The 16,390-nt window shown below is 44.8% G+C and overlaps 1 protein-coding gene across 2 annotated transcripts in view; it reads left to right on the forward strand.

Annotated features, from left to right (window-relative positions):
• The window catches only part of LOC139236758 (receptor expression-enhancing protein 1-like), a 140,590-nt gene that overhangs the window by 81,975 nt on the left and 42,225 nt on the right, over positions 1-16,390 (forward strand). The window contains exon 7 of one of the 2 annotated variants that reach the window (XM_070866853.1): positions 12,411-12,446. The exons of the other annotated variant lie outside the window; for it this stretch is intronic. Coding sequence (XP_070722954.1) covers positions 12,411-12,446 — 36 coding nt within the window. The remainder of the gene's footprint in view (positions 1-12,410; positions 12,447-16,390) is intronic. 2 annotated transcript variants of the gene reach the window in all.

Here is a 16,390-nt window from a genome sequence, read left to right on the forward strand (position 1 = left end):
AGCAGGCGGTTAAGAAAGCAAATGGCATGTTGGCCTTCATAGCGCGGGGATTTGAGTACAAGGGCAGGGAGGTGTTGCTACATTAGTACAGGGCCTTGGTGAGGCCACACCTGGAGTATTGTGTACAGTTTTGGTCTCCTAACTTGAGGAAGGATATTCTTGCTATTGAGGGAGTGCAGCGAAGGTTCACCAGACTGATTCCCGGGATGGCGGGACTGACATATCAAGAAAGACTGGATCAACTGGGCTTGTATTCACTGGAGTTCAGAAGAATGAGAGGGGATCTCATAGAAACGTTTAAAATTCTGACGGGTTTAGACAGGTTAGATGCAGGAAGAATGTTCCCAATGTTGGGGAAGTCCAGAACCAGGGGTCACAGTCTAAGGATAAGGGATAAGCCATTTAGAACCGAGATGGGGAGAAACTTCTTCACCCAGAGAGTGGTGAACCTGTGGAATTCTCTACCACAGAAAGTTGTTGAGGCCAATTCACTGAATATATTCAAAAAGGAGTTCAATGTAGTCCTTACTACTAGGGGAATCAAGGGGTATGGCGAGAAAGCAGGAATGGGGTATTGAAGTTGCATGTTCAGCCATGAACTCATTGAATGGCGGTACAGGCTCGAAGAGCCGAATGGCCTACTCCTGCACCTATTTTCTATGTTTCTATGTTTCTATGACAAAAGCACAATGCTGCGGATGCTGGAATCTGAAATAAAATTAGAAAATTCTGGAAATCTCAGCATGTCAGGCAGCATCTGTGGAGAGAAACAGAGTTAACGTTTCGGGTCTGTGACCCTTCGTCAGAACGAGGAAAGTTCATGATGTAACAGATTCTTAAGGAATTGCAGGGGTACTGAAAGGGGGAGGGGAGGATTGAACAAAAGGGAAGCTCTGTGATAGGGTGGAAGGCAGGAGAGATTAGAGAGACAAAAGGGATGAGGAGCAAAAATGAGATGGTAATGGCATCTGCCATTCACGCCCCATCTAAACACATCTTTTGTTTCCTAACTTGTGCCATTACCATCTCGAACTTTTCCAGTTGTGACGAAGGGTCACAGACCAGAAACTTTAACTCTGTTTCTCTCCACAGATGCTGCCTGGCCTGCTGAGATTTCTAACATTTTCTGTTTTTATATTAAGGAATAGAAGGATAAGTTTTATCGGGTGAGATGAGGCTCGTCTGGAGCATAAACACCGGCACGGACCTACTGGGCTGAATGGCCTATTTCTGTGCTGTAAATTCTAAGTAATTCTATGAGATATGATTCAGCAATCCTGTGCTCCCAGCGGGAAAGCCACACTCAAAGGGAGTGCAGTAGGAAAAAGAGCAACGGCCTTCATCCATTTTGGATACAGTAGTCTTAAAGGGAAGCTTTATTGTTAGCTTTACACCTTTTTTTGCTACTGCACTTATTGTTGATTGAGTAACTTTTTTTTCCCTGGAATTCTCTGTTGGTTTTGCTTTTGTCGTACCTTTTGCATTTCTCGCATGAAACTGTGGATTCCCTACTTCCCACCTGTAATTTTAGTTGCTACAATCACAATTCTGAAGATGGGCACCATTCTGGCTGCATCCTTTCACTCGCTGGTTATGTGGGAGGGTGAGGAGGGTCTCGGCAGGCATGAGGGGGAGATGCATTTGCACCTGAGATGGCCTAGCCACACCCACCTTTACCCGTGTGTACAGACCAAGGCTAATCTACCTAGATGTGGCTGAGAAGATCCACCTCCTCTGCCTATAATTCACCATCAGAGACAATGGCAGAAATATGCCCTCTCCAGGCATTAGGTCTTCATTCCAATCCCAGGACAGGGGACTTTTCTGAAGCAGATTGCTCTCGAGAGTCTGTATCCTGCTTCTGAATCTGTCATCCTCCTGTTGCTCTTGCTCACATGCGCACTGTGCCTCACCCTCCGCTCGTCAAATGGTATGTTGGCCTTCATTGCAAGAGGATTTGAGTACAGGAGCAAGGATGTCTTACTACAGTTATACAGGGCCTTGGTGAGACCACACCTGGTGTATTGTGTACAGTTTTGGTCCCATTACCTAAGAAAAGATATACTTGTCATAGAGGGAGTGCAGTGAAGGTTCACCAGACTGATTCCTGGGATGGCGGGGCTGTCATATGAGGAGAGATTAGGCCTGTATTCACTACAGTTTAGAAGAATGAGAGGGGATCTCATTGAAACATATAAAATTCTGACGGGGTTGGACAGACTGGATGCGGGGAGGATGTTTCCCCTGGCTGGGAAGTCTAGAACAAGGGGTCACGGTCTCAGGATACGGGGTAGGAAATTTAGGACCGAGATGAGGAGAAATATTTTCACTCAGAGGGTGGTGAACCTGTGGAATTCTCTACCACAGAAGGCTGTGGAGGCCAAGTCACTGAATATATTTAAGAAGTAGTTAGATTTCTAGACACATAAGGCATCAAGAGGTAGGGGGAGAAAGCGGGAATATGGTGTTGAGATAGAGGATCAGCCATGATCGTATTGAATGGCAGTGCAGGCTATTACTGCTCCTATTTTCTATGATTCTATGTCTCTCAAGCTCACTCTAAGACATGTGTAGCCATGCTGCTGCCTGCAAATGTTGATGAGAGATATATAGAGTGGCGCTGTTTCGTTCTGGGCTTTCAATTGTAAGTTTCAGCTTGGAATATGTGCCCTGCTGAAGTATGGATATGTACAAGAAGCTATGAAAGAGTTGTAAGGGTATGTAGGGACTTGGCATGGTTGAGCAGTAAACATGGAATAGTTTAATAGACAATCATTTGTGGCATGCACTTCTTTCTCAGTTGTTTCGACCTATGGATATGGGGAGTTGCCTCGGCTTGGGCAGGAGGGTTCCCCACACTCCTCCTCCAGCAGCACATCCAGACTTCCTTTAATGAAGGGAGCAGTTCTCCTACTCCAGACTCTTCTTTGTGCCAGAATAGTAAGGTCCTGTAAGAGCAGCTGCACCCCTCATTCTCAGCTCGCTTGTTGTCTTGGCACTCCTTGCACACCTGGGTAATGCGCAGGCAGCATGTTCAAATTAAAAGAAAGTAAAGAAAGAAAGACCTGCATTTATTTGGGGCCTTTCAGAAGGCATTCGATAAGGTGCCACATAAAAGGTTACTGCACAAGATAAAAGCTCACGGGGTTGGGGGTAATATATTAGCCTGGCTAGAGAATTGGCTAACTAACAGAAAACAGAGAGTCGGGATAAATGGGTCATTTTCTGGTTGGCAAACAGTAACTAGTGGGGTGCCGCAGGGATTGGTGCAGGGTCCTCAACTATTTACAATCTATATTAATGACTTGGATGAAGGGATCGAGTGTAATGTAGCCAACTTTGCTGATGATACAAAGATGGGTGGGAGAGCAAATTGTGAGGAGGACACAAAAAATCTGCAAAGGGATGTAGACAGGCTAAGCGAGTGGGCAAAAATTTGGTAAAAATGAGGTTATCCACTTTGGCAGCAAAAATAGCAAAGCAAGTTATAATTTAAATGGAGAAAAATTGCAAAGTGCTGCAGTACAGAGGGACCTGGGGGTCCTTGTGCATGAAACACAAAAAGTTAGTATGCAGATACAGCAAGTAATCAGGAAGGCAAATGGAAAATTGGCCTTTATTGCCAGGGGGATAGAGTATAAAAGCAGAGAAGTCCTGCTATAACTGTACAGGGTATTGGGGAGGCCACACCTGGAGTACTGCGTACAGTTTTGGTCTCCGTATTTAAGGAAGGATATACTTGCATTGGAAGCTGTTCAGAGAAGGTCCACTAGGTTGATTCCGGAGATGCGGGCTTGACTTATGAAGATAGGTTGAGTGGGTTGGGCCTATACTCATTGGAGTTCTGAAGAATGAGAGGTGATCTTATTGAAACGCATAAGATAATGAGGGGGGTTGACAAGGTGGATGCAGAGAGGATATTTCCACTCATAGGGGAAACTAAAACTAGGGGACATAGTCTCAGAATAAAGGGCCGCCCATTTAAAACTGAGATGAGGACGAATTTCTTCTCTCAGAGAGTTGTAAATCTATGAAATTCTCTGCTGCAGAGAGCTGTGCAGGCTGGGTCATTGACTATATTTAAGGCGGGGATAGACAGATTTTTGAGCGATAAAGGATTATGGGGAGCGGGCAGGGAAGTGGAGCTGAGTCCATGATTAGATCAGCCATGATCTTATTAAATGGCAGAGCAGGCGCAAGGGGCCAAATGGCCTACTGCTGCTATTTCTTATGTTCTTATGTTCTTCCATGACATCAGGACATCCCAAAGCACTTTACAGCCAATGAAGTACTTTTGAAGTGTAGTCACTGTTGCATAATAGGGAAACATGCCAGCCAATGAGATAATGGCCAGATGAATCTGTTCAGTTAAGTTGATTGTGGGATAAAACTTAGCCAGGACTCCTTAACTTCAAAATAGTGTCTTGGGATCTTTTACATACACCTCTGAGAGAGCAGACGGGGCCTCGGTTTAATGTCTCATCCAAAGGACGGCATCTCCGACAGTGCAGCACTCCCTCAGTATTGCTCTGGGAATGTCAGCCTAGATTATTTAAATTTGTTGACCTTGTTGAATATTAAAATGGACTGAGCTCGTGAATTCAAACAAGATCAGTTCTCCTCACTCATTCTGCATCCTGCGTGCAACCTGGTCCCACCACCACTACAATGGGGCCACATAATTGGCCAATTAGAGTCCAGTATACATTTTAGAAATTAGGCACATTCAAACCCTTGACAAGGGTTTAAAAACTTGACCATGTAACTAGGGTGATTTTCCAAAATGAAGGTGCGATAGTCTTTTTTGAAATAGATGGGGTCAGATAGGAGCTTGGTTAGTGTACAACACGGTAGCACTTCCGTGAATAATTTTGAATTAGAATAGATTTGGCCAGAAATTTGTCTACAACAAACTTGCCTACTGGTCTAATGGCCCGTGAATTTCAGAGGAATTAGTTCAGGACAAGTTTACTGGGGAGGGGTGTGGTTCAATGTGTCAATCCAATAATAACACAATAGGGCTATTCCAATTGCACTGACTTCTAAAAAAAAAGAGACATTTATATAGCATCTTTCACGACCACCAGACTTCTTAAAGTACTTTACAGCCAATGAAGTACTTTTGCTGTATAGTCACTTTTGTAATGTGAGAAACGCGACAGCTAATTTGCGCACAGCAAGCTCCCACAAACAGCAACATAAGAACATAAGAACATAAGAATTAGGAACAGGAGTAGGCCATCTAGCCCCTCGAGCCTGCTCCGCCATTCAATAAGATCATGGCTGATCTGGCCGTGGACTCAGCTCCACTTACCCGCCCTCTCCCCGTAACCCTTAATTCCCTTATTGGTTAAAAATCTATCTATCTGTGACTTGAATACATTCAATGAGCCTCAACTGCTTCCTTGGGCAGAGAATTCCACAGATTCACAACCCTCTGGGAGAAGAAATTCCTTCTCAACTCGGTTTTAAATTGGCTCCCCCGTATTTTGAGGCTGTGCCCCCTAGTTCTCGTCTCCCCTACCAGTGGAAACAACCTCTCTGCCTCTATCTTGTCTATCCCTTTCATGATTTTAAATGTTTCTATAAGATCACCCCTCGTCCTTCTGAACTCCAACGAGTAAAGACCCAGTCTACTCAATCTATCATCATAAGATAACCCCCTCATCTCCGGAATCAGCCTAATGAATCGTCTCTGTACCCCCTCCAAAGCTAGTATATCCTTCCTTAAGTAAGGTGACCAAAACTGCACGCAGTACTCCAGGTGCGGCCTTACCAATACCCTATACAGTTGCAGCAAGGTGATAATGACCAGATAAATTGTTTTTGTTATGTTGATTGAGATATATATATTGGCCAGGACACTGGGGCTAATTCCCTTGCTCTTCTTCAAAATAGTGACATGGGATTTTTTACATCCACTTGAGAGAATAGACGGGGCCTCAGTTTAATGCCTCATCCAAATGACATCACCTCTGAGAGTGCCAACCTAGATTTTATGTGCTCAACTCCCTGGGACTTGAACCCACCACCTTCTGACTCTCAGGCAAGGGTGCTACTGACTGAGCCACAGCTGACACTGTTATTCTTACTCCGACATTAAGTGTTATCTGCAGTGACAGATGCTGTAACAACGTCATTTGCTGTGATCTGAGCAGCTCAGTTTGAAAACCCTAAAGATAATCCCGTTATCATTGGTTTCAGTCTGTACTCTGAATCCCTCTCCTTAACTGTAGCTGAAACACTAATTGACACTTTCATCATCTCAAACACTCTGCTAACTCTTTCCCACTTCTACCCCTTCATAATCTTCAGCTAATCTGTGGTTCAAGCCCTCTCCTACACAGAGCCCTGCCCACTCAGTATCCATCCATGCCAACCTCCTCCGGCTCACTGTATCTCAGAAGATGACTTAAAGATCCATGTTTTCTTCTGTGGAACTGTCCTTTGTTTTTCTGCACCCTAGCTGAATGATTTTCTCGTGCATATGGCCCTGCTCAAACCCTCCAGTCATATGACTTTGAATTACTGTTTTATCTCCGTCTCCATTCGCTACACTCTCGGAGGTCCAATCATTCAGTCACCACTTCCCTTGTTTGGAATTCTCTCCCAAAGTCACTTCACCTCCATACCTGCATTCCTAACAAATTCATTTTGTCTCCCTACTAAAATCCTCCTTTGCTGCTTCATGTCCACTTCTCCACCTTATGAAATGTTCAGCAACGTTTCTTTATTTTACGAGCTATATAAACGCAAGTCAATGTTGTTGTATCTATTCACCATTTAAATAACCTCTCAGGTGCTCATTGCATGGTTCTGGAATTTAGAAGGGAAGCTCATAGAAACATATAAAATTCTGACGGGATTGGACCGGTTAGATGCAGGAAGAATGTTCCCGATGTTGGGGGAAGTCCAGAACCAGGGGTCACAGTCTAAGGATAAGGGGTAAGCCATTTAGGACCGAGATGAGGAGAAACTTCTTCACTCAGAGAATTGTGAACCTGTGGAATTCTCTACCACAGAAAGTTGTTGAGGCAGGGTTCGTTAGATGTATTCAAAAGGGAGTTAGATGTGGCCTTTACGGCTAAAGGGATCAAGGGGTATGGAGAGAAAGCAGGAATGGGGTACTGAAGTTGCATGATCAGCCATGATCATATTGCATGGTGGTGCAGGCTCGAAGGGCCAAATGGCCTACTCCTGTACTTATTTTCTATGTTTCTATGTTTCAGGCTTTGGCCTTCCTTTTCCCAATCATTTATCCTTTACATGTGTATGGTAGCACAGTGGCCATGGTACTGGACCAATAACCCAGGTGGCTGTGAATTCAAATCTTATCGTAGTAAGTTGTGAGAATTAGATCAATAAACTTATGAATGTGATCTAGCTGCTAAGTTGTTGTAAAAACCCAAGTTTTTACTAATGTCTCTTTAGGGAAGGGAACCTACCCCCTTACCGAGTCTGACCTACACAAGACTCTAGTCCACAATTACAGGCTTTATTCTTAATACTCTCTGAAGTGGCCAAACAAACTGCTCAGTTATACAAACAGTCACTGGGGACGAAATTGCCCCTTTCTATAAGGGTCGTGACTGCCGCAAAGAGACAGCCACGGATCGGTAAGGAATCATCACTCGTTCGGTGCGGAGGGGCCGCCATTTTGTAAATTGTCCTCCTTTATTTTTGGAGTGGTGTACGGGGCCGCCCCGCCTGTTTTCCCACCGCATCGTTCACCCGCCGACCCCTTACCGACTGGCGGCAACCCCATTTCGGAAATTGCCCCGTGCGGAATTATCCCGCGGGATTGCCCCTGCCGGTCGGTGACACTGACAGCTTTTTCTGTCGGGTAGCTGTCTGTATCTGGGCGCCCGTCCGCCCTTAAAGGGGAGGGCGCGCTGCCGCGGTTGTCATATTATTTTTTATTTTCAGCCGACTGCCAGGTCGGGCTGACAATTAGGCGCCCAGGTTTGGCCGGGCTGCCAAGAGGCAGCCTGGCACCCACTCTTGGGTACCAGGCCACTAACCCGGCTGAAACCCTCCCTGGTAGCCCAGTGGACCTAACTGAAAACTCTGCAGAGTGCGCAGCGGCCCTTCCCTTTAACTGACACTGATGTCATCAACGCGGCGCTGATGACTCGGAGCGACAGCCACTCCGACCCGCCCCCACTTCCACCCCGATCGTGAGACCACTTCCGCCCCGTTCTAAAATAAACCACAAAGACCGGAATTTTTCAGGATTTTCCACCCCAGGCATTGGAGCGGATGGAACCCATCAAAATCGGGAGGTAGACCCCGTTTTGAGCAGAGGGCAATTTCAGTCCCACTCTGTCTTAAATAAAAACAGAAAATTCTGGAAATACTCAGCAGGTCAGGCAGCACCTTTGGAGAGAGAACCAGAGTTAACGTCTCAGGTTGATGACCCTTCCTCAGAATTGCTCAGTCTTGCTGTCCACATGCTGAAAACTAATTAAAACATTGTGTAGAGTTGTTCAATGTACCTTAAATTAGTCTGATGCTAATATGGAGGGTGTTTCATTAAATAATAAGTGTATTTTATGTTGTTGAATTTCTCCATTTTTAGTTATGTTACACACCCTGCCGGTCACAAGCTTGTGTTGAAAGAAATATTTTCTATTGTAATGCATCTTACCACATCTTTGAGCAACATCTCTGTTATGTCTGTAATGTACTTATGAATGACTCCACGAGGCAATGTGTTGTACTCAAACTGTAGTGACCTTGGTCCTTTATTCGTAACTCCAGAGTGAGGCACAAGCATGATGGGCAGCCTTTTATATTGGGTCCTGCACACCTATGCAGGTGACCCTCAGGTCTCCCACCGCAGTGCCCTCTGGTGGACAGCCTCTGCCACAGGGGCAGGAAACCCCGTCTCCACAAGTTGCACCCTCTAGTGGTGCCAGCATAGTATATACACAGTGTAAACCTTATTGATAGTACATCAGGTAACAAGTCTCCATCTTATGCAACTATACAGTGACTACACAGAGAGTGTAACTATAGTCTGCATATATAACATCACTCTCCCCCAAGTCCTTTGTGCCGATTACCTTTGCACTATGTGCTCTGGCTTAGCTCTCCCCAGACTTAAGTGCCAATAGCCCTTGCACCTTGGCTGTGCTTTGGCTTGGCTCTCTCCTTGTTAACCTCCAAGTCCTTTTGCCACAACGTTGGGTAGTGGTTACCAGTTTGGATGGTTCAATGATGCAGTGGAGGTTCCAGTGGGTTCTGGGTGTGATCCATGTATGTGTGCATGGCTACATACATACATTTCTCTCCCCCCCCCCCCCCAACCCTACAGCGAGATCATGCAGAAGGCCTGTTACATTAACATACAAGATCAGACACAGTGCAATTACAAAGAAAGGAAATTACAGTTTGTATTGTGACACCTTGGTTCAGTGACTTATATTCGTTACCTTTTGTGGTCGTGCACCAGGATTGGGTAGATTGCATTCATGGTTCAGTCATGGTAAGTAATGAGGTAGCAGTACAGGTATGCAAGGACGCTAGTTCCAGAGCAACCGGACAGGGTCCTAGTCGTCTGATAGCAGCGCTGCGCCCCCTGCTAGCGGGGTGGGCTTAGTTCGCTCACCTAGCCAGGACTCGGGACCTTTGCCATTACCTAATGGTGGACAGAGCCACAGATGTGTGTGGCCTCCCTGTCCTCCTTTGAGGGCTGCAGAATCTTCTGCCTGCTCTCTAACGGTGTTGGGAACCTGGCTGTTACAGGTCCCGTTTGGGGAACTCGTTGGTTCTGACCTTTCACTCCCGGACATGGCCGAGGTAGCGACTGGGTCTGGGGGCTGCACCATTTCCACCCAGGCAGTGGGCAACGGCGGCCGACTGCATGTATTGGTGCCGTTTTCGTTTCCAGGTCAGTTGGTTGCAGGACTCCTTTAAGAGAACCCTGCTGGCTTTACCCCAATCAAATCCTTTGTTAGACACCACATGTTGGTCCCTCAGCATTGCACCTCGTGATATGGCCGCAGCCATCTTTTTTTTCAGCCACGCTGCACCTCGCTGCAGCAGGGACGCCATCTTGCCTCTGTCCTCAAGGTCAACTGCCTTGATCCCTTCTCTCCCTTGATTCTGCCACAAAAGCTGGAAGAGTGCCTGTGAATTCGATCTTCCTCCCCAGGAGTCCTGCCACTGGAGCCGGGAAGGTACTTTTAGGTCGTTCCGGTCGGATCATTGCCATGCAGTCGTGATGGAAGGTCTGTGCCTCAGGTGCTGCACTGGTCTGTTCTCTGGTGCCTGGCCCAAGCGAAGGTGAGGTTTTGCTCTGCCTCTGAGCACGGGGGACATCGATTGCTGGAGTGAAGAGGTCTTCCCATTTTCACTGAATCTTCCCCATCCACCTTCTTCCGAGTAGCATTGGAAAATTACCTGCAACAATCTACAGAGATAACTTGTGCACCACGCCATTATGAATTACACTTACATCCGCACTACCAAGGACTGGGATCAGCTCCATGGTGTAGGTGCGCAACTTTTCCTGTACTGGAACCAGCTCGGGTCGTTTTCATTCCATAGCCTCTCAAAGGCATCCTGGCTCATCACTGACTGGCTCGCTCCCATGTCCACTTCCATGAAGACTGGAATGCCACTTATCTCGACTTCCATCTTCACTGGAGGACAATCGGTGATGCAGGTATACACTCAATACACTTCTTCTTGGGGCTGAGCTGCCTCTCTGGCCAAATCATCATACTCCCTGCTGGATTCAAAGTCTACTACCGACTCCTCTGCTAGACGGTGAGTCAAATTTCTTTTACACGTATGCTGGAGATGGCCCTTTGTTTTACAGGCTTTGCATACATACGTACTCAGCAAACTGACACTGGTGAACCCTATAGTTTCCTCCGCAACGCCAGCATGATGCTATTCGATTAGCACTCCTCGGCGGACTCTGAGTTCTGGAACCCTGGGTTCTGTGCTCTCTGCCGTGCGCAGAGCCACATTCTACAGTCTTACCTGTGAAAAGCACTATTCTGTGTACAGTACTTGCCAGATTTGAGTCCACAGGATGAATAATTTGCTTGGTGCTGCAGGTCGAGGTCATGAACGCCTGACTGATGCTGATGGCCTTCTGCAGGTTGACTGTGGTGTCGGCAGATAATAGCTTGTAAAGGAGGTCCTCGTGGCCAATTCCCACAATGAAGATGTCTCGTAATGCTTTGTTGAGGTGTGTGCCGAAATCACACGGTGCCGCAAGTCTCCTGAGGTCGGCAGCATATTTTGCAATCTCCTGGCCCTCAGGTCTGCGGTGAGTGTAGAATCTGTGCCTGGCCGTGAGGATGCTCTGTTTTGGTTTTAGTTGGTCGCGAATTAGTTCAGTCAGCTCATCGTGTGTCTTATCCTTGGCCTTTATGGATGCCAGCAAGTCCCTGATGAGGCGGTAGACTTCGGGCCCACAACTGGTCAGCAGTATAGCCTTGCGCTTCGCCACCAATGTGTCCGTCTCCCCTGCCAGGTCGTTTGCCACAAAATATTGCTCGAGCCGTTCCGAGAAGGCTTTCCAATCATCACCCTCTGCAAAGTCTTTTAGTGTGCCAAAGGTAGCCATAATCATGTGAAAGACCATATTCTCGTCGCCAGTTGTTATGTCTATAATGTACTATGAATGACTCCATGAGGCAATGTGTTGTACTCAAACTGTAGTAACCTTGATCCTTTATTCGTAACTCCAGAGTGAGGCACAAGCATGGTGGGCAACCTTTTATACTGGGCCCTGCACACCTATGCAGGTGACCCTCGGGTCTCCCACCGCAGTGCCCTCTGATGGACAGCCTCTGCCACAGGGGCAGGAAACCTCGGTCTCCACCAGTTGCACCCTCTATTGGTTCCAGCATAGTATATACACAGTGTAAACCTTATGATAGTAGGTAACAAGTCTCCATCTTATGCAACTATATAGTAACTACACAGAGAGTATATCTATAGTCTGCATATATAACAATCTACAAAGGGCTTCATGTACAATGAATGACTTTGAAAGTGCAATCACTGTTGTTCTGTAGTGAAAACCACATGGCAGCCATTTTGCAAATACCAAGATCCCCACACACAGCAAGGAGATGAATGACCAATTAATCTTTTCTGGAAGGGGATGTTGGCCAAGACAAGATTTCACCTACATCAGAACATTATAAGAACATAAAAACATAAGAAATAGGAGCAGGAGTAGGCCATACTGCCCTTCGAGCCTGCTCCGCCATTTAATACGATCATGGACTCAGGTCTACTTCCCTGCCCGCTCCCCATAACCCCTTATTCCCTATGTTATTCATAATTTTATGCTCTGTCTAGATTTATACTCATTTGCTGATCTGCTGATTGTTTAATTTTGATTGGTGTATGTTTTTCCATCGACATTCCTATTTATTTTCCAGTTTTTAGAAATGGCATCATATTCAATATAATAACAGGTAAGTCGTTGGGACTGAGGCTGTGGAACTCATTGTTTGTTTGAGCGTGATTGCGCTAACTAACCGGTTGGCTTTAATAATATTGGGATTGGTTGGATTGAAGGATGGATTGCTGTATTAAAGCCAAGATAACTAACATGGTCTCAGATCGCTCCGGCGCTGTTCTGTAGTTATCTGGTAGAATAACTCTCCTGATAGTTCAGTTGAAAAATGCACTGCTCAGTGTAGCACTAAGTTGTGAGGATCAAGGAGGTCCTGGGCCTGATTCCTGATCTGTACTGAGTTATCTGATTTGAACAAAGGCATCGATAAGTTGCTACATCTGACTTAACTGTCTCTGGGATTCCATTCCTGTTCTCTATGTACTCATAGAATCATACAGCACAGAAAGAGGCCATTCGGCCCATCATGGTTACACAGGCTCTTTGAAAGAGCTAGCCAATTAGTCCTGCTCCACCTACTCTTACCCCCAGAGCCCTGCACTTTTTTTTCTTTTCAAGTATATATAACATTTTCTTTTGAAAGTTACTATTGAATCTGCTTCTATTACCCTTTCAAGCAGTGCAATCCAGATCATAACAACTCACTGTGTAAAAAAAAAGCTTTCGATTTATATTGCACCTCAGGACTTTCCAAAGTGCTTTACAGCCAATTACGTACTTTTAAAGTGTAGTCACTGTTGTAATGTAGGAGAAACACTTCTCCTCATCTCCCCCTTATTGTGATATCTTCACAGAGCACAGCACACACAGCTCCTAACATGGCAGGCAGCTCTCTCGGAAGCCTCTGGAATCTGCCTGGTTCTATATATCATTAACTCTGCAGTTGCAGTACACAATACGTCCACATCCACAGTGTGGAGCTACAAACATTACAAGCTTACAAACATTACACTTCTCCCTCCTTAATGAAGAAGTTATTATAACAAACATCATACATAACTTTCATGTTTATACATAACACAGGATATAAACTTATTTTTTTCCATATTTACAAATTTAACTTTACCACTTGTTTTCTGTTTCGAAGAGATACCTCCGCTCTCGAACAGAACCTTCCAAACATGGTGTCGAATCTAAACTCATTTGAGGTTCATCCTGAGGAACGTTTTCCTCCACGGAATTTCCTTGAGTTTCATTTGAACTCACTCTAACTTCAGGGTCTTTGTTTTCCTGACTCAGACTCAGACTTTCATTCTGATTCTCTCCTGGATTTGTTTCCTTGTACATTGGATTTAGGATTTGCTACTGGTGTAACAAAACTATCTGATGAGTCAGAAATAATTGAATCATTCCCACCTTGAACCTTCCATGTCTGTAGGCAAAATATGATCAATATGAACAAACCTAACCTGTCCATTATCAAACATCCTTACCAAATATGTGCGAGGACCACATATCTTCACCACTCTTCCTGGAAACCACTTTAACCATTTATGGTGATGGTTCTTCACTCTCACCTTCTGGTTTAATTTCACACTTCTCTCTTTTACTCTACCTCTATCATGATTCTCTTTCTGTCTTAATTGTGTCTCTTCTACATACTGTGCCAAATTTGGTTTTAACAATGAGAATCTGGTTCGTGACTGTCGTTTGAGAAACAATTCTGCTGGTGTTCTACCTGTAGTTGTATGAGGAGTATTTCGATATGTAACCAAAAAATTAGCCAATTTGTGATCCAATGACAACTGTCGTTTCCTTGGATTTGGATCTAACATTTGTTTTATGAGGGCACGTTTTACAATTTGTACAGTGCGCTCTGCTGCACCATTCGAAGCAGGATGGTATGGTGGAACCTTGGTATGTTTCACACCATTTTTGCTCATAAATTGTGCAAATTCTTCTGAATGAAATTGTGGTCCATTATCCGAAACAATTTCTTCAGGGAGGCCAAATGAAGAAAATAATTTTCGCAAAATGTCCAATGTTTTACTTGTTGTTATTTTCCACATTGGAAACACCTCAACCCACTTCGAATGGCTATCAATCACAATGAACAATTGTTGTCCTTCTAACTCAGCAAAATCAATATGTAGACTTTGCCACAGCCTGGAAGGCCATTTCCATGGCTGTAATGGTACTGGTGGTGGTTGCTTGCTTACCGATTGACATGTTGTACACTGACTCATGATGTACTCTATATCTTTATCAAGACCTGGCCACCATAAATAACTGCGTGCAAAACTCTTGGTCAAGCACATTCCCAGGTGCTGGTCATGGAGGTCTCCTAATAATTTGGACCTGAATTTATTTGGTATAACCACTCTTGCACCCCACATGATTCAATCTTTATCGACTGATAATTCATTCCTACGAATGAAGAATGGATGTGTATCTTTGTCTGTTACCTGGTTTGGCCATCTATTTGCAATATATTCATACACCTTTGACATCACTGGGTCACGTTTGGTTGCTCTACCAATCTCTTCAGCTGTGACTGGCAGTTCATCAATGTATGAAAAATAAAATACTTCTTCCCTATCGGGTGTAACTTGTGATGAGGAAGGCAATCTAGACATTGCATCAGCATTACTGTGATCAGCTGATCGTCTGTATTCAGTATCATATGTATATGCTGACAAAATCAAAGCCCATCTCTGCATTCAGGCTGCAGCTAATGTTGGAACTGGGGACTTTGGATGGAGGATTGCTGTTAGGGGCTTAAGGTCCGTAACGATGGTAAACTTACGACTACACAAGTATTTGTGAAACTTCTTGACCCCAAAAATTAATGCCAAAGCTTCCCTTTCAATTTACGCATAATTACTTTCAGTGGCACTAAGAGTGCGTGAAGCAAAAGCAATTAGTCTCTCCTCCCCACTACGTGATACATGAGAGATCACTGCCCCAAATCCATATGAAGAGGCATCACATGCTAGCTTAATCTCCTTAGATATGTCATAGTGAACTAACATGGTGCTCTCTACCAATTTGCTTTTACACTCCTTGAATGCTGTATCGCATTCTTTTGACCACTTCCAATGGACCTGTTTTTCAATAGTTCATTCAGTGGATGTAATACTGTAGCCAAATTTGGTAGGAACTTCCCATAATAGTTCAAAAGACCCAAGAATAAATGAAGTTCAGTGACATTCCTGGGAGTGGGTGCATTTCTAATTGCATCCAATTTTTCCATGGTTGGATGTAAACCATCTTTGTCTACTCTGTACCCTAAGTACTCCACTGAGTTTTTAAATAACTCACACTTACGAGCAGACACTCATACTCTGTGCTTCTCTAGCCGTTTGAGGACTTCATTCAATATGTTATTATGAATTTGCCTATTTGGTGCTGAAATTAGTATGTCATCCAAATAACATACTACCCCTTCAATACCTTGCAAAATCTGGTTCATCACCCCTTGGAATATGGCAGGGGTGGAAGACACTCCAAACGGTAGCCTATTAAATTGATATAGGCCGAGATAAGTATTTATAGTCAAACATGACTTGGACTCCTCATCTAGTTCAAGCTGTAAGTAGGCATTCGTAAGATCCAGTTTTGAGAAGATCTGACCTCCTGTCAGTGTTGTGAACAAATCTTCTATATTCGGCAATGTGTTGGGGACATTACCCTCTAGAACTGGTTTACGGTTACTTTATAATCACCACACAATCTTACCTTACCATCGGACTTAGGCACAACAACAATGGGTGTAGCCCAGGGGTGCTGAGCGAATGATCAGCCATGATCTTATTAAATGGTGATGCAGGCTCGAAGGGCCGAATGGCCTACTCCTGAACCTATTTTCTATGTTTCTATGTTTCTATGACATTGATCTATCTTACAAATAATGTTCTCAGTCTCTAGTCTTTTGAGTTCTTGTTCAACTTTCTCCTTGAGTGCATATGGTTTGGAATGTGGCTTGTAGTAAACCGATCTAGCGTCCTTCTGTACCCTGATACTCACCTTGAAGCCTTGGATTGGACTGCCCGATTCGCAGAA

The sequence above is a fragment of the Pristiophorus japonicus genome, chromosome 2, assembly GCF_044704955.1.
Source record: "Pristiophorus japonicus isolate sPriJap1 chromosome 2, sPriJap1.hap1, whole genome shotgun sequence".
Lineage (NCBI taxonomy): Eukaryota > Metazoa > Chordata > Chondrichthyes > Pristiophoridae > Pristiophorus > Pristiophorus japonicus.